At 35.9% G+C, this 19,783-nt stretch overlaps 2 protein-coding genes across 2 annotated transcripts; both read left to right on the top strand.

Moving 5' to 3' along the window:
• The first annotated feature begins 1,089 nt into the window (after window positions 1–1,089).
• Window positions 1,090–7,260, top strand: LOC135609600 (translation machinery-associated protein 22-like). Its single transcript, XM_065103023.1, has 7 exons — window positions 1,090–1,306; window positions 1,377–1,478; window positions 2,010–2,074; window positions 3,355–3,436; window positions 3,548–3,615; window positions 3,703–3,786; window positions 6,677–7,260. Exons 1-7 carry the CDS (start codon window positions 1,159–1,161, stop codon window positions 6,731–6,733), a joined length of 606 nt encoding a protein of 201 aa, XP_064959095.1. The 5' UTR covers window positions 1,090–1,158; the 3' UTR covers window positions 6,734–7,260.
• Window positions 7,261–7,672: 412 nt separating this feature from the next.
• Window positions 7,673–14,676, top strand: LOC135609596 (eukaryotic initiation factor 4A-11). The gene is made up of 5 exons (XM_065103013.1): window positions 7,673–7,831; window positions 9,998–10,070; window positions 10,187–10,293; window positions 10,386–10,816; window positions 13,690–14,676. Exons 2-5 carry the CDS (start codon window positions 10,003–10,005, stop codon window positions 14,323–14,325), a joined length of 1,242 nt encoding a protein of 413 aa, XP_064959085.1. The 5' UTR covers window positions 7,673–7,831; window positions 9,998–10,002; the 3' UTR covers window positions 14,326–14,676.
• Window positions 14,677–19,783: the final 5,107 nt, after the last annotated feature.

The raw sequence follows: 19,783 nt of genomic DNA, 5'->3' as shown, positions 1-19,783 counted from the left end.
CGCTACTCAACATTGTCTGACCTTGGTCATCACTTGTTTGATATCGTCCTCTAAGAAAAATGAGGAATATGATGAGGATAAGAAAGAAAAAAAAATATTTGATAGGGTTTACGAAGGCAACAACACATCTTGTATAACGAAGGAGTGTGGTATGACTTTTGCACATGGAATGAGGGGGTGTGATGATGATAGCTCTTGCTGTTCTCACATGAGAAAATATGAGGCACAACGATGACCCTCGTCGTCTCAACCCATAGCCGTTTTACAAAAAGAAACATAATAACAATAAATTTGATGGGACATGGAGGAGAGATACTTGCGGAGATAGATTCGACAAGGTTAGAGAAAAAATGATAATTTAAAAAGAAAAAAATTCTTTAATTCTTTTTTAAATTATGGTAATTCATGAAAATCCCTTTTTTTAATTTACTAAATATTTTTTTAAGATAAATAGTTCGTGTATATATATATATGTATGTATATATATGTATATATATATGTATATATATATGTATGTATATATATGTATATGTATATATGTATATACATATATACATATATATATATATATACATACATACATATATACATATATATACATACATATATATACATATATATACATATATACATATATATATATACATACATACATATATACATATATATATATACATATATACATATATATACATACATATATACATATATATATACATACATACATATATATATACATATATATATGTATATGTATATGTATATATATGTATATATATGTATATATATATATATATATATATATATATATATATACACTCGTCGATCATCAGTTTTCTCGGCAAGACAACATATATATATATACATATATACATATACATATATATACATACATACATATATACATATATACATATATACATATATATATATACATATATACATATATATACATATATATACATACATATATATATATGTATATGTATATGTATATATATGTATGTATATATATATATGTATATATATGTATATATATATATATATATATATATATGTATATATATATATATATATACACTCGTCGATCATCAGTTTTCTCGGCAAGACAGCATAATTTCGTACTCACATCCATCGACAGGAGGGAGAGAAACTGTGATGGCGGAGAAGCCGCGGTCGGTGCGTGTCCTCTACTGCGGCGTCTGCGGCCTTCCCGCGGAGTACTGCGAGTTCGGGCCGGACTTCGAAAAGTGCAAACCCTGGCTCCGCTGCCACGCCGCCGACCTCTACCCCGATCTCCTGAAAGGTAAATTCCGCATCTATCTCTCTACCTTTCCCCTCTCCATCCCTTATCGATCTGTTTATGTGAATTTTAGAGGAGAACAGGGCGGATGCGGATGAAGCCACCCAGAAACTGCAGTCGGTGGCGGTATCGGGTTCTGGCGACGGTCGCGGCGATGCATCCGCTGCTGCTTCAGGTACTTCAATTAGAGACCTATTTCCGGCATCAAAATATGCCATTTTGTTGTTTCTCTTCTTTTTGATCCGTTTCACAAGAATCTTTTGCTTGATTTGGACGTTATTTCGTAGAAATTTGATAAAATTTTAGGATTTTATTAAAGTTGATGATTTACGAATTAACACAAGGGTTGGAACTAAAACGTTGGACATTTATGGTTTTGTTTGCGGTCCTAGGTCGAGACGGCTTCATGCGGTGCATGTAGATAAACTTTTTTTGTATGTGTTTGGACTAAGGGTTTGATTTTTTTTCTGATGGTGAAATCCATTATTTGTCATCGCAAAACTTTCTTATATTGCTAAAGTCTAAATTGATCCTTTGCTATTCTGCTGGTTATCGGCATAGCTGTTTTTGTTTATTTATGGTATTGTCTTAACTCTGCTTCCTAATAATCAGCACTAGTTTAGATTTATGTTTTTCCATTTGGAATAGATGGCTCCCGTCTGGCAGTAGTTCTTTCATCAGTCGTAACTCTGCTTTTCCTGTGCAGGGAGTGCTTCAGCACCTAAGCAAGAAGAAGTAAAACGCCTTCCTGGTGGTAAGATAAAGAAGAAGGTGAGGCCTTTAAACTTATGTTTTGTCATGTTTATTTACAGGAGATGTAATTGTTTCTAACTGGAACAAAAGATTTTTTTCTTTCTATGGAAAGGCACCTATGATGTATAAGCGGTAATAGAATTACAACTTCAAATGCAGTCAACAATTATTGGCTGATTTCTCTTACAGAAACTTCCATTGGCCACAGCTGTTGCGCCATTTGACAGAATGGTTAATTGTTTCATAGTGTTGGTCTTTTAAGTTCAAAGTTAATTGATGTGCCATAGACATTGTTTTTGAATTATGATTAGGAAGATCTGTTGTCTCCATGAGAAATTTATCTTCGCTTATGATTAGTTGGCATGTCATAGTGAAATATATGGATATATATATTATTTGATTAGTTATAAACAATTTAAGTAATTTTACAAGTGTTTTGTTCTCCCATGTGAGAGTTAGGAATTCTTTTTGCTCCATGGTTGAATATAGTGCTGAAGAAGAAAAAGTTTGCTAATTTAATGTAAACCAGATGGATCTGATTTCAGGATATCATTCAGTTAAGAAAGGGTGCAAGCTTGTCCATTATCTCTTTTATGATTGTTTTGTTTTTTGTATAACCTTGTGTTGGGTTCAATATGTATCAGAAGTTTTCTGTGAAACATGGCCACTGTTAGAGTCTCCAATGCATGATCTGTTCCTTTTGGGATCCAACTACCACAAACAAACCTCACTAATCAAATCATATTACTTAACCTAATCAGTTAAACTTGTGGTGCTTCTCTGTTTTAATAGCCTATATTTTGTACACTAAATTTTGGATCCTATCTGCCAGTCAGGTAGTGGTTTTTTTGTCAGCTTTTCAGCTTCAATGTAGTTATTCATAGCTTGATGCAAAATAATTTGGTTTTTAGTTATTTCATAGGGTAGACCTGAGTGGATATTACTTGTTTTGACATTACATATCATGTGCAAATAATAATATCGATGAACTGCATCCCAATCATTGTGTTGGAATATTAAATTTGTGGCAAAGTGAGTTTGAAGCTTGAGTGAGCTGAAACCTTGGAAGGAAATTAGATGAGAACAGTGAACATAGATGTTCATTGTTCTTTTCTAAGAATTAAATGTGTTGTTTCTTGGTCAGTGTATGGCTTATAACTGTTTTATGGTAGGAGAGTAGCTACTTCAGAGAGTTACTAGTGAAGATAATTTGTGTTTATATGCATATTTATTTGGGTTAATCTTTTGATGATTTATGAAAGTCCTAAGTTATGCATTATTAACTTCTTTCCTTTCAGGAGAAGCAAGAAGTTGTTATTGAAAAGATTGTTCGCAATAAGCGCAAATGTGTTACTGTTGTGAAAGGTCTAGACCTATTTGGTGAGTGATACTCAGGACTTTCAGCTTCATTTTTATCTGTGCTGCTTAAGAAATTGAAAATTGTTCGTAGTTAAGTGCCTGAATATTGATATTGCTATGTTAATGTTCTAGGCATAAAACTGAGTGATGCATCAAAGAAGCTCGGAAAAAAGTTTGCTACAGGAGCTTCTGTTGTTAAGGTGAACTGGCATTGTTTTTTTTGGTAAAGGAAATTCTTTATAATACTAAGCTTTTCCAAATACTTCATTCTGGCTAATTTATTTCAGGGGCCAACTGAGAAAGAACAAATTGATGTGCAAGGGGACATAGCATATGATATTGTGGAGTTCATCACAGACACTTGGCCAGATGTAATTTCTCTATGACCAATTTCTCTTGTCAAATAATACTCCTCATCCTTACCATCTATGTTAGTGCATCATTTCCTTAAGATAAATTCTTAATGGTTGGGGAACATGTGTTATGACCAAGAATTTCAGCATTCATCACTTCTTTTGCTTTTGTTTGTGTATGTTTGTGTGTTTGAGAGAGAGAGGCATTTCAACTTAATAGAAAACATGCCCATGCACCTCCATCTTTGAAATAAATAAAATCACTCTAATTGGTATATCATCTACTAGCTAGTGTTGTTCCCTATAGTCTTCTCACCAGAAAGCCTGTACTAAAATCTTCTGTAATGGCGACACTTTACTTGTTAATCTCACACATTTATTGCACCCCAATGCATGTAATTATGGCTTGTACACATTTAACGTTCATAGTCTAACAGCTGGTTAGTTCCTATTTGTTCAGGCATTATATGCCTACTTAAAAATTAATAGGTCATTATACTGCATATGATCTATTCTTATACTGCCAAATATGTGGCTGGTGATATCTCAGTCAAAAGTCCTGATAGTTTCATATAGATTAATATCTGACAGAAATATGAACTAATGATTTAACATCTTTCATGGTTTGCGTTCCATATCTTTCTAATATCCTCTTGGCCATCACTAGACAATTTCTTTAAACAAGTCAACCCTTTTTTGCTTTGGAAAAATTTCCCTTTGCACACGATGGACTGACATTTTTTCATTTATTTTGATAAAATTAGTTGAACAAAAAAGGAACATGTGGAGAAGCCTAGTGCTTGTGACTTTAGACAAATTTAAGTCCAAGAGAAGGGACAATGCTTTTTTTGTTATATTTCAGGTTTGTGTTGGATATCAGCCCTCAAAGTAACTTCCATAGATTATGTAGAAATCTGCTCTTTAAAATGGATATTTCAATTTTCTGACCTGAATTATGAGAATCAATTTTGAATCTCTTAAATGGGTCTTCGTTGAATCATCTGCTGCACATCGTATACATCCTCATGTCAGTTTTTTCAAGGGTCTTTTGTGCTTCTCTTGGATGATGCTTTATCTTCTGCAATTTGTTTGACATGATCCTGCTGCCACTTTTGGTAATTGTGGCTCCTAGGTATGCTTTTGGTTTTGGGTATCTAGTTCCTTATGGATGCCTCAAAGTTTCAGCACAAATTATTTAATTCAGTGGTTAGCTTTTGACGTATCAGTGTCATGAACATGTCCATCTTTACTGTCCACTCACTATATGTCACTAATCTGTTGTTGTCCTAGCATTTTTTCCTAGTGTCAATCAAAATTGATAATAACTACATTTTTTTGCGTCATTAAACAATGATAACATGCTCATAGTTTAAATAAGTCTATGAGGAGTCAATATTGTTTTCTTTTCTTCGACAATCATATTTGGTCTTCTCCTTTAGTTGCATTTTGTTTTTGAAGTTGCTTTTTATAGGAGTTGCAGATTAAAACATATTACCTGATTATGCATAGACTTCTGTTTTACTCTGAATGAGCAACATATATTTCTCTTTATTTGAAGAACTTAATTGCTGCGGTGGAATTTGATGCTCAAAAAATGATTTCCACCTCTTCGAGGAACTTTGTAGGATAATTTAGTGGAACAAGCTTTATCCTTATAATTTCCAGTCACTTGACTGGTATGGCTAAGGTTGTTTTAAGCAGCTCAACTGCTTCATATGGCCTGGTATATCTAAATTTATGACAATTGCACTCCTAAAACAACATTGCACAGGCTTCTATTCATTGTATTTATTTAATAGTCTGGTTGGATATAGTTATTTAACTCTAGTTTCTTTTGCTTGTAGCACCTTTTAAGTCGATGATTTACTTGTTACTACCCTCCCCAGTTGTGGTCAGTGGTTAGCACAACATTCCATCATGGTGCCTTGTTCAGATGCTGCATTGATACAGCCTTATCAGCAGTATGATATGGTAGATATACATGCTCGCAAATGTAAACACACTGAATCTTCTTTGGTGAGTCCTCTTGAGGATAGTGGCATTATGTTGAAGGGTTGTCGGTGCAGGTACGAGAGGCTTGAGCTGTTGTGAGACGAAACAGAAAAGGGGGGAAAGAACCATGGCTTTCATGTAGGGTTGACTCAGGAAAGGGGTAAAATGATATAATGAAGGTCATGGAGAGTTGGAGAATCAATTAGCCCATTAGGAAAGGGGGTGGATGGGATGCAGGATCAGTGTTGATATTGCATCATCACAAGAGCTGCCTGCTGACATTGGTTGGTCCAACATGCACATAAGCCTTCCTTCAGGCAACAAATGGTCAAAAGCAAAGACTAGGGGTCAACTTAGATATATTTAAAATAGGTCACCGTCTAGGTCAAGTAACCCACCAATGGGTCAAAAGTATCATAAATAAAATATGTACGACATATGCTAAATTTACAGCAAAATATTGACAACATCAATTTGCTTTTCAACTGTGTTAAAGTCTTCTCGAGTTCCCTTGCCTCTTACATTCTCAACATCAATTTAGCATATGTACTACATATGCTAAATTTACAACAAAATATCTACAACATCAATTTGGTTTGGCCTGTGTGTGTCAATTCCTTTTTGAGTGGTTGTATCTGGTAACTCTGTTACCTATCCGCTCAGTCTTCCTGAAGGAACCCTAAGCAGTTATGTTAGTGATTTTTCTAGAGTAGGCACAGTTGTTTTTGTTGATGGTTATTAATCTAGCCAAATTAATGTGACAATCGGCACTGGCCACCGACAAAATAACCCATTGTCGTAGGATCTACACTGAAACAAGTGGCATCGTAGCATTCTCTGCTGTTGCTTCTTTAGAGTTTCCCTTATGCATTTGAATTTGGTGCAAGCACTAACATCTGTTCTTACAATATGCTAGGTGCCAGCAACTGCAATTTTCTTCATAGAAGAGGGAAGAAAGGTTGCGGCTGCCTAAAATGCTGTAGTTTCAGGGAACAAAGATTCTTGGGAAATTACTGATGACATCATGATAGTTTGACCTGTGTTATACTTGCTAAACAACTTGCCTGTTGGAGCGAATTATTGGACATTTGTCCTATCACCTGCAGTAACAGTATGGATTTCCGTTCTTTCTTCGACACCTTTCAAGCAAAGGTGCTTTTGTTCTTGGGCCCCAATTTTGACACACAGGAATGCTTGGTCTCTATATATCGTAGATGGCATCTTGTTGTGCTCCTATGGATGTGGCTTACCTGCTGCTGCAACTTCTTAGTTGTATATGACTTGTGAGTTGAGTGGGAGAGTACTCTTCTAGCTTTGTGGAAAGGTCTACTTACATTCGAACAAAGTGATGAGTGCAATGGCTTTTTGCTACCTTATTCTTCTTGGTCGAAAGCAGGCCATTCAATTTCGTATATGCCAAGCATCTCTTTATGTATCATATACTCGAGCATATCCAACTTTTCATTTTTCTGACTCTCTTCAAGTCAGTTATTCTTCTTATGTATTTGCTGTCAAGCTTTTATCCTTTCTCTTTGGTATTCAGATTGAGATTTGAAGCATCAAAAAATTAATTATTAGAGTGATTTTTTTGAAAAAATTTGATTTTTCTTACTTTTTTTTTTTTTTTCAGGAGGCACCCTTATTAAAATTTCCCAAGGATCATTTTTTATTTTTATGATCCATGAAATACCCCTATCTTTCCTATCCAAAAATCCTATTCAATTATTGACTCAAAATCTAATTATAATTAATCAGATCTCTAATTATAATTAATAAGATAAAATATAACTCATGTATAAATATAACGTACACGTACGTATATACATACACATACATGACATGACATGACATGACGTGGTGGCGTAACGCGACGAGGAATCCCCAAAGGCCAATCCGCCTCGTATCCTATTCCCGTCACGACTGTACAAAAGGCCGAGCAGGGCAAATAGAAATTATACCTGAGAGGCGGTACCTTTCTGTGGCGGTCTCGCTCGCTCTGTCGCCGTTGTCAAGCAAAGCATCGCCGTTGGCTCCTCTCCCTCTCTGTTCTCCGTGCTCTCGAGAAATCTAGGTAATGGGATGTACGCTCCATCCTTTTCTGGTTTGTCTCCTGCTTCTTCTTTCCTCGGGACTGGTTTCTTTGGTGGAAGCGTTAGGGTTTGAGGCGGAAGGAAAGTTGATATTATTGTCGTTCGGAATTTGGATCGATTTAGCTGTGCTATCTTTTCATCCTGTATCTTTGGTTTCTTGTTCTGTTACGAGGGCTTGTTGCAAGTTAAGATTTGTCGTAGGATTTGGTGGATTATGAGTGTGTGCGCTGGATTTTTCTTGTATGTTTTGGGTTTGTGGATTTTGGTCGGATCTGTTATCAATCTTCCTTGGGGGTCCTAATGAGTAAATGAAGCATAGTAAGATCTCGGTTTTTAGACTATTGATCTTAGATGGCCTAGTTGTATTGGGTTCTCATGGGTTTTTTACGGAAAGGAGGCGTATGTTTCTTTGCGAAGCTGCTATATTTAAACATCATGTGTGATGAGTAGATATGTTTGTGGGAATGAATCTTGGATTATATTTAGTGCATTGATGACCGCAAGCTGCTGACTAAATAAGGCTAGTGGTAACGGTATTTGTTTTTAATCTATTTGTGCTTGCCCTTTCTCCCATGCATGATTTTCAATCTGAAGCAAAGGAGCAGGGAAACAATAGCTCCTTTTTAATTTTTGCAAGGTTCTAATGTGTATTAGTATGATGCTTTATGTTCCTAATAAGGCTAAAGTATTCTCTCCGGATGGTGCTTACTTATAATGACAGAGTTCTAAGATCAAGTTACAATTTCCTAATTACTGATTTGGTTGTTTCTTTCTTTGGATAACCTGGGATTGTTAATTTGATCCAGGTGATTCGTTTGCCAGTGGATTCCTTACCTAAGTAAGGCAGTGATCTTGATTGTGCTAGCTTTTAATGGATCGTCTTATTGTGGGCCTGTTACGTGATATGTGGAGGCATTGTTCTGTTTGGATGTGCATGCATGTTGGCTAAGGCTACCTTCATATTAGTAGAAATCTATAATAGATGTGCATGCATTATCTAATTCCTTTGTATAGATCCAAAAGCATGTTATAACAAAATATCAAATTGAGTTCCTTTCTCTGGTTACAATCACTGTTAGTTAAAGTCTTTAGTCCTTTATGCTTTGATCCATAGGCTTAAATTTGAAGGCAAATAGCATTGGTGTTCCAGATTTATGTTCATGGGGGTAGTGCAGCCACTTGATTTTCTATTAATGCCAAGTGACTAAAACCATTTGTTTATTCCCTTGTAGTTGCTAATATGTTTGAATATACTATATGATCTGAAGATATGATCTTTGACGCCATCCAGTAAAGCTCAGCTCTCTTTATCCTAATATATTGGTTTGTTGACATCTTATAGATTGTGATGGTATGAAAGGTCAATGTCTTAATTTTGAATTTTGTAACGGATGCTATAAAATCAAGTGGCTGAGACCGACATTGCTTTATGGATTTGAGTGTTGGACAATTAAGAAACAACATATACAAAAAGTTTGTGTTGCTGATATGAGAATGCTGAGATTGATGTGTGGAGTTACTAAGAATGGTAGGAAAAAAAATACTTTTATTCATGAACAACTAGGTATCGCTTAGATAGAGGATATCGCTTAGATAGAGGATAAGATGAGAGAAATTCGTTTAAGATGGTTTGGGCATATGCTTAGGTGGCTGTTAGATGTGATAGTCAAAAGAGGTGAAATAATTGATATTAGTGATATAAAGAGAGGTAGAGGAAGACCTAAAAAGATTTTAATAGAAATTATAAATAAAGATTTAAGTACTCTAAATTTAGCTAAACATATGATTTTTTTACAGATCTTAATGGGACTTACGACTTTGTTGTTGTTGTTGTTGTATGATATAACTGATTACTACTTTCCTCCAGTGTGCTAATTGAATGATACAAATAACTCTATGTCAGCACAGCCCTGGATTCCAAATGTTCCTCACAATGGAATCTGGAGCCATGTATATTTTATCACCATATTTTGCTTTTGAATGCCGTGTTTGATTATAGCTAAACTTACCTTTCTTGGGTCTATTGGTTTTGGCTCTTTTCATGATCATAGGGCTCTTTTTTGTTGCATTTGCATCACCTATTACTGACTTCGATTTTTTTGTTGGTTATTATGCTGTTAAATCATTTTCTTTAATTTTAATTTCAGCAATCATGGCTGGAATGACACCTGAAGGATCCCAATTTGATGCTCGCCAATACGATGCCAAAATGAATGAGCTGTACTGATTCTTACTTCTTCCCTATAAGGAACTCATTTTAACATGATGTCATTATTCAATGAGTTATTGCAAAATGCTTACTGATGTTGGACTTGCTATTTTGTGGGAAAGGGCAGGCTTTCACAAGATGTGCAAGATTTTTTTACTTCATACGATGAGGTATATGATAGTTTTGATGCAATGGGTCTCCAGGAGAATCTTTTGAGAGGCATTTATGCTTATGGTAAATTACCTTCTTTATCTGCTCAAATTGTTAATATCTAATGGAAGTGGTGTAAGCTGATATTTTCGGTTTCTCCCCTCTGTGAATTTTAGGTTTTGAAAAGCCCTCCGCAATTCAGCAGAGAGGTATTGTTCCTTTCTGCAAGGGACTTGATGTCATTCAGCAGGCACAATCAGGGACAGGAAAAACTGCAACATTCTGTGCTGGAATTTTGCAGCAGCTTGATTATGGTTTGGTACAATGTCAAGCTTTGGTTCTTGCTCCAACTCGTGAATTAGCACAACAAATTGAAAAGGTGATGCGTGCACTGGGTGACTACCTTGGTGTGAAAGTTCATGCTTGTGTTGGAGGAACTAGTGTTCGAGAAGATCAACGCATTCTTTCCAGTGGGGTTCATGTTGTTGTGGGGACACCAGGTCGTGTGTTTGACATGTTAAGAAGGCAGTCTCTTCGGCCTGACAATATCAAGATGTTTGTGCTGGATGAGGCAGATGAAATGCTTTCTCGTGGTTTCAAGGATCAGGTACACCCAGTGCCCATTATATTGTTGCAAATGATGTCTTTAAATCTTCCATCTTTCAGTAAAAGTATTTTGCATAGTAAACAAAGTACTTAACTGTCGGATGTTCCTGTCTTCAACTTTCCAGTGTGAGTTGACTACGACATAAAGATTTTTTTTTTTTAAGTTTTAGGCATGCATGTATTTTATACAGTATATTGGCACTACAAGTTGGTCCTCAGAGTTTATATTTATTTTCCTGCTTTTTGTTGAGGTTAATTGCAAATGCATAACAGTTGCTGTTATCATGCAATTTTTCTGCTGATGATCTTGTTTATGTACTGTCCAATTCTGCTGATGGGATTCCTGGTGAATGCTCTATGGTTAAGGAGTACATGCTTGTTAATTGTACTTTTATGGTAGCAAGTATCCTGGCAACAGGACAAAATCCCTGGGAATTTTGTTTTTAAGTAATGGTACGCCCTAAGAAATAAAAAACACAGACAGACACAAAGTAATGGGATAAACCCAGTTATCTGTGAATCAAACTTATCTTCTTTTAGAGGAAAAGAAAGAACATTGGACTTCTTTTATATGACAAAAAGGGTAACAGAGAGGATGGATGGGATAGGAAAATAGGTGAAAGGAATCCTTTGTTTTTAGTTGCTTTTCTGCAAATGGTCATTTCTTGCTTGCTCTAATATGGGTGCATGATTCTCTACTTTCTACCTGTTTCTTACTTTGTTGAAAAGGAAACCCTAAATTGATTCTCTACTTTCTCTACTTTGTTGGTAGTCATCCTGAATAAAGTGGCCTTCTAATGGGTCCCAACATCTATGTAAAACCATAGCCAATTGGTGCCTTGTTAAAAATGGACTTCCAATTGGTCTAGGCTGCCATTTTATAAAATCATTATTGCTACTGTTTTACCTCATGAGAAACCATCTTCATGTACTTATTCTGTTGTTATTTGTTTACAGATACGTCTTAGATATAGATGTATCTGTCAACAAATAACAACAAAACAAGTAAATGAAACGGTTTTACAGATCTCTATAGTGGCAAAAGATCCATATAGTCGACTCCAAATAGTTGAGACTTTTGGTTTTGTTATTGTTGTCGTATACATCTTAGATGTATTTGGGGAATTTTTTCATTTTAATTTGTTCTTTACACTTTATTCCTTTTGCTGTTGATTTAGTGATTTATGCTTTTTCTCCAACTTGCCTACTTTTTTGTTCCCCATGTTGGTTGGTGTTTTATTTCAATATTAGTTCATTATATGTGTGGAATTTAGTTAGAACCCTGAACATTTGGCAGTATTCTTTAGTAGCATCGGCAACAATTATGGTGCTTGATGGTATGACCATAATAGCATTTAATTTATAGAGAAATCAGATCGGGTCAAATTCCATATGAGCCATACCACAGTAAATGAAGGCTGATCAATATCATTTTTGACATTTAATTAGTAATATGGCATAAATTTTTATCCATTTATCTGGGACCAGTACAAAACTCAATCTGAAAGTTGTTTCAAAGGCCTTTTTTTAATGGAAATGCTGCCAAGTGCTTATTTCTTGTAAATTTTGCTTTTTCAGATTTTCCTTATTTGCAGGTTATGTGAATCATGATTGGCTCGATGCATTAATAAACTTTGCTTTGTTGAGAAGATTTCTTTTGTTTTTCTTTCATCTTCATTCTTGTGCATCCCTCTCTCTCTTGCTTGTAGTTTAGGGCTCTTAACTCTTCCATCCGGAGGGCCATGGACAGCTGAAGTGTTATTTGAACTATTAATCTGACTTTTAGATGGTAACCTTTTGCTGAGTATGATAGCCTTAGTTGTACTCATTGTGATATCAGATGCTGAAATGAATCCGACCTTGTAAGTATTATCATAGAATTTTAAAGCATAAAGGACTGGACATGTGGATGAATTCAAACAGAGACTCCCATATCTTGTTGTCAGTGGTCTAGAGGATCAATGCATTATTTGTTTTGAACATTATGGCGTTTTGACCTACTGTCATTATTTTGTAATTCTAGAAAACTTTTACTGCCCACTTTGCACCACTAGTAATTTGAGCCTCTAATTGATGTTATGTTGATAGATGGTGTGTCACTGAGCAGTCCAAAATTTTAATTGAACAGACAAGACATTAGAGCCATTAGTAGGTTGTAATTGTTTAAGATTAGAAGAAAATTACATTTGACTTGCTTCTTTTTTTCTTTTACTAATATATGAAAGAATAAATTTTGAGTAAAATGTTCTTACGAAGAAGACAATGTCTTACCTATATTAAGGTGCTTGCTGGAGTTCATAGCTGATACTTTGGTCAATATATGATTTTCATTAAGACTTCTTTGTTATACTACAATCAATAGAGATATATGAACACAGTGTCAGATGTGATTTCTTTTTCTAAATACTACCTATAGTATGACTGAGATAAATGAACTCAAGATGTTTTTGATGGTTTTAACATTTATGATGCTGATATAGAAAGGCACGAGTGGTTTATTTTTTAATATCACGTTAATTTTGTTTAAATTGTTGGCTATTTCTTCCAATGCTAAAATATATGTTGCCTTTGAATGTAAGAGCTATGTTATGTGGAAGTTTATATGCCAAAACTTTTCATTTGGTTGCACTGATATCATGATCTTTTTGTTCCTTTTAGTTGTCAAAATATTTCTGCATCTGTGTATTACATAGCTAGAAGTCTCAATTTTAAGAAAAACATCCTGGTTATCTTTGGATGATCATTTAAATCTTCATCTATGTTTCTTCAATGCAACTTGTACTACCTCTTTCTTGATTTAATTTCACTTCGTCTTCTGTGCCTTTGTTAATTGTTTTCTAAATGGGAGCTTGTTTATGGGATTTCCCTTTTTAGATCTATGACATATTTCAGCTGCTTCCTTCCAAAGTTCAAGTTGGTTTATTCTCTGCCACAATGCCTCCAGAGGCTCTTGAGATTACTCGCAAGTTCATGAATAAACCTGTGAGGATCCTGGTGAAGAGAGATGAGCTTACTTTGGAGGGTATCAAGCAATTCCATGTCAATGTTGAGAAGGAAGAATGGAAGCTTGAGACCCTGTGTGATCTCTATGAGACCTTGGCCATCACACAGAGCGTGATTTTCGTCAATACTCGACGCAAGGTGGACTGGCTCACTGACAAAATGAGGAGCAGGGATCATACTGTCTCTGCAACCCATGGAGATATGGATCAGAACACTCGGGACATTATAATGCGGGAGTTCCGTTCTGGCTCCTCTCGTGTACTCATCACCACTGATCTCCTTGCTCGTGGTATTGATGTCCAGCAGGTCTCCCTGGTTATAAATTATGATCTGCCGACACAGCCAGAGAACTATCTTCATCGTATTGGACGAAGTGGCCGTTTTGGAAGAAAGGGTGTCGCAATCAATTTTGTCACTCGTGATGATGAACGCATGTTGTTTGATATCCAAAGGTTCTATAATGTGGTGATTGAGGAGCTGCCATCCAACGTTGCCGACCTAATCTGATAAGGATTTTTTGGTTGAACTGAATGTTTGATCTTTATAACCTGTTTAGGTTTAGCAATAAACTCATCGAAGGTGTCTCTTGACTATCTTGAATGGTGCTGTTATAAAGGAAGTTCAAGTGCTGGTCTTGTTTGAAGCGATGATTCCTAGTACTTTATTATCGTTCATCACATCTTTTTAGAGTTGCAGCCACCAAGTTGTATCTCCCCATCTCTTTTGTTGCGATCGCTGAGCCTTTTTGGATCTGCACATCTTTTTTGAACCTGTTTTGTTTCTAGATGTACTATTTGAAGGATTTATGTATTATGACAAGGATATTTTATTGTTAATTATCTAGTGATGGTTGGTTTAGATTGATGCTGCATTCATTGTATCAAAAACCCCTGTGGGCTTATTTGAAGGAATCTCTGATGGTAAAAGTGGAGTGATTGGTTTAGTTGGAACGGTACTTTTGTTACTCCCTTTTTGCTTTGGCTATTATGGATCGGCAACATGAATCTTTGTCGTTATCAAAATTAAATTTAAAATGTTTAAATTTTTTATTTATAGTTTTTTGATAAAAGCTTTTTAGATCTTTATCTTTTTCCGTACTGTCAATATTAATTTTTTTTTTTATTTTTTAATGATGACATTTGTGTGATAACATTTGTGTCGTATGTGCACGTGCATATGATCTTAAATGATTAAACGAATAACTTTGCTTTGGCTATTAATAATGTAATCTGTATGGTGGCTCAATATTGTTTTCCAAGTAGCAAACCATCGCATAGATTTTTAGCAATTGGTTTTTTTTTTGGGATTTATAATAGAAAATACCTTTGGAATTAATTTTTGTAATTTCTTTAAATTACTTTTTCGTTGGGTGTTAGAGAATTAATTTTTGCAATTTCTTTTATTGCTCTCTTTGTAGTAACAAATCCATCGAAGCTTTACACAAGAAAAATGGTACTATAAACTATTGAGTTAGTCATTGCCAGTAACATTGATGTCATTGACATCATAATGCTAACTTATTCATCATATTATTCTAAACTATTTTGGATACTGCAAAATTGAGAAATAAAGAATCCTAAAAATAAAATTCACTATTTAAATATGAATCTAATTATCTATTTCGATACTATTATTATCTGAATTCGTTTCGAGTGAGGGGGGGTGGGGGGGGGGGGAAGGTGGAGATGCGTGGCGTGTGCACTGTCATCATCCAGTTAAATCACAGCCGTTCATTTGAAGCCTATAAGTCGGTGGGGGCACTATAAATAGAGATGCGGCCACCCAAAACGCACTTGCCTCCTTCCTCCCTCCTTTTTTTCGAAGGACGTCGAGATCAAGAAGCGCGCAAACCCTCCGCCCTCTCTCTCTCTCTCTCTCTCCTCATCGGCGGGGATCGCCCTCCGCCATCTGCCGTGGATGTCGCCTTCTTCAGGTGCAGCCGGGCTAAGGAATCCCTCAGGATTCCGGATCTATGTTGCTTGCTGCCGCGGGCTCCCATGAGGGAGAGCGGCAGGACGGCGCGTTTGCTTTCGTTTGGGTGCAAATCCGGTTCGCTTCGATCGATCATCGTCGGAGCGTTCGGTTTCACTTTAGCCCTGGTGTCCAGGTGAGACCATCTCTTGTTCGTGCTTGGCGTTCTTGATCTGGTGTTTATCTTCGTTTTCTCGGTTCTTCTTTTGATCTTGGATCTTGATTTGATAGAAACATGGTTAGAATCCGGTCCAATTCCCTCACCACCACGGGCGAGCAGGCGGATGACACGATCGGTATATGTATATCAAGGTGAAATCAGGCCTTCTTTGGTGTTTGTTGTTTTCGATCTGTTGTTGCCTGGGAAGAACGGTTTAGATCCTGAAGCAAGCCTTTGCAGCCGTAGGTTCCTACGTGAAGGGACGTGATCTCCCTCCGGCTGGGGCAAATTTGGGGCTTCGCTTCGACCGATCATCTTGTGTTTCTGGTTCCCGCTGATCCCGATCTCAAGGTGACATATGCCCCTGTCTCGTGCTTAAGATTTGTTGTGCCTCTCAGTTCTTGTTATCGATCTTTCATCTTCACATAATGGAAAACGTGGTTAAGATGTGAATCTAAGTGGAGAGACTTTTATTTGGCTAAAATGAGCCATACATACTTCGATCTTGAAATAGTTCTTTCACCCAACAGAAAAAAGATACATGAAAAAGATAGAAAAGAAGAACGATTTCGAACAAGTTATTACATGAGATTTTTGGACTAGTTTATCTTTTTGATGTAGTTTGCACTATGCTATCTGCTTAATTATTTGTGAAGGGTATATCGAGATATATACACATGCCCAAAAGTAGGTGAACGGGACAGGCGGGGCCATGGGTACTAACGGTTACTGCTTCCATGCTAATTTGGATGTCGAATGCATGAGGTTTGTGCTTCAGGGGTGACAAGCTTTTGGAATATACCTGAATGCATATTATGAGATATACTCAAATGTATTCCTTCATCCTTGAAAACTTTTATCACTGATCTCCGGCAACTAGATGTCTTATTTTGAACCACAATAAATCATTCGACCTTGTTGTGCTTTATGCATAAATTAAATACAATTGACTAACCAATATATATGGTGGATTTTTGAGAGGTTATTAGCGTGTATTAATTACATGATGATGGAAATGAACATTGTGTTCCATTTGATTAGAAATCAAGGGATGATGTTTTTCGGTTGAGTTGAGGAGCACAGATGCTTCAGAGGCTAACCGGATGTTGAAGAAGATCATTGGAAATTGGAGTAAACTAGAAGCATTACAATGTGAACTAGTTTTGGACCTTAGAGAAATATTTAAGAGGAGATGAAAATGTTTCCTAGAAAACAATTGGAAATTAAGTGCTTCTGAAGGCATTATGAAAGAAGTATTTGATTATCTCCATTAATTGGTTTGCCATGCTTGTTTGAACGATCTTAATATAAACGGAAATTAAGACCATGTCATCGTCAGTCATTAGAATATCAAATCATTTGAAGTGGCTAAGAAAGATGAAATCCAGCCTTTGATTTAGCTCATGTTGATTTCCTGCGTAGAAATACTCTTAATTGCAGTCGATTATGCCAAATAAAGTTCTCTAGATGTCAGATTTATTCTTGCATTGATGGTCTAATCTTGCCTGTTCACATCCTTTCTATCTTTATGATGAAGGGAGAATAGCAACAAACAAAACAAAACAGTGACTGGAGCTTTTTCCTCGGCATTCACCTTCAATGAGACATCATCTGGTCACACTCCGCTCCGCTGGTATTAAATAGCCCGGACGTACCTTCTTTAAGAAGGTAACCTTCTTTACCAATTAAACTTCCTCTTTAATTGGTAATCCTGGGTGGGGATGAATTTATGTGTTTTTTATTGTCATGTCATGATGCTAAGATGAGGTGATTTATGGCGTACACACCCCTAGCGCAGTGTTCAAATTAATGGAAAAAAAATAGAAGGGCTAACCCGTATGGAACAAGTTTAATCCTATATTATCTTTTCAAGTCCCGTCTGTCTACCAAGTTTACATAACTAATTGGAGTGGGCGTGTGGTTTTCTGCATGTGAAAATAATGCGGCTGTAAGCGTATATGTAACTGTACCTGTTAATTGTTGTACAATATTAGTCAGGTGTTTCTTGGTCACCATATTGCGTTGTTCCTATACACACGACACATCATGTTTGCGCATAAAAAGATTAATGATACAAATTCTACTGGTATGTGTCTTTGTGCTTGCTAAAATATGGAACATGTCTCGTGTCTAAAGTTGTTATTGTCTAAAGTTGTTAGGACATTAATGGGAGGAGTTGACTCTAGTTAACTGTTTTTTTTGTCTTTTTGCTTATACGTTACTTGCCATAAAGCTCCTTCTTTGTGGCTTCAATTCAAAATGTAAGTGGCTGCTTATTTCATTAAAAATGTCTTCTCATGCATATACTGGACAAAATATTGTTATTCTTAGTTGACTCCTAGACTTTGTTTCATTATAAGTCATGTGTTTCTGATTATAAGATTTGTTGCTATTTTTCCTTCTTTCTAGTTTTCTAACTTTGCTAACTTGGTAACTTGCTAATGACCATACAGGGATACGGTGATTTCAGCAACAGGTGGTGGAAATGGAGCTTTGCAGCGTGCGTCCTTGAAGACTTGCATATATTACTTGTATTCCATTAGATTGATTCTGAAGCGCAACTTTGCAAAGCACAAAGTGCAATGTAAAACGCTTATGATTTAAGAAATATTAATGAGTATTTAAGGAAATTTTTTTTAGAAATATTCTCAAAATTTTCATGGTTTTAAAAAGTTTTTTTTCCCCAAAATTTCGTTATCTCTTTCGCAAATATTGAATATTTTCAAAATATTCTTAAAAAATTTAAGAATATTATCCAAGATTTTTTTTTTAAAAAAAAGGTCATGGTAGAAAGTTTTCGTGGGCTTTATCCAAATCAAAATCGGCATTCACATCAGCATTTCAAAGTTTAAAAGAAATTTCACTTACATTTTTGTGTACTTTCTAATTTCTTAGACGTTTTTTTTTTTTTTTCCGAATTAGACATTATGTTAGTATTTCACATTTTCTAATAGCATTAGGAAAACTAATTTTTTTCATCAGGCACAAAAAAATTTAAGAAAAGTTCAGCTTCGACAAATATAGCAACAATAGGGGCCAAAAAAATATGATTAATGAGAAGCACAAGTTGACGTTTTGTCAATTTTATGATCAATGCTGTGGAAACGCTGAATCAACTCGTAGCGATAAGCCACCCCACGTCCTGTCTAGTTACATGATACGTTAATCATGCAACACGACGAGTTTGAGAGTTTACCCTGTTAATGCTAAATTGGAGAATTTACCCCATCACGTCCTGTATCCATGATCTGTCTACGACAATGCTAGGAAACAAAAGGGATAATCGTAGTATCCAAATGCGTAAAAAAAAAAAGAAAAAAAAAAAAGGATGTCCCATCACCCAACTCACAGACCAAACCATCCTGAAAAGATTCTCCAGGCTGTTGATGTGCGCGACCTATACGGTTCGGATACGTTGGTAGAGACAGGTGGCGAGATTTAGGAACTAGAATTGGAGGCATTTGGATTCAATAGGATGTTGAGCGTTAAATGTCTTTGAAATTTACACACTAAATTAATTATATATAAGGCTTTCTTCCTTATATATGTAATTTCCAACTGTTTACTTTTTTTTTTTATATGTAAAAAAATATTTAATTATCTATGGAATATGATATTTAGTGGCGCTGCCTTCGGTTGACGTGCGAACGTGATAAAACCAGAGGTAGCCACGTCGTCGTGTGAGTTTAATTGATGCTACATAAAATCGGGACCCACCCACCACGAGTATGTCTCATGAGACCTCGTCCGTGGGCCCCGCAGTTAAATTACCAGTCACCGTCGAACAGGTGATTGAAGCTGGAAAGTTTATAGTCAATGATATAGAACCAACTC

The sequence above is a fragment of the Musa acuminata genome, chromosome BXJ1-2 (assembly GCF_036884655.1).
Source record: "Musa acuminata AAA Group cultivar baxijiao chromosome BXJ1-2, Cavendish_Baxijiao_AAA, whole genome shotgun sequence".
Lineage (NCBI taxonomy): Eukaryota > Viridiplantae > Streptophyta > Magnoliopsida > Zingiberales > Musaceae > Musa > Musa acuminata.
This window is presented reverse-complemented; position numbering and strand designations above follow the sequence as displayed.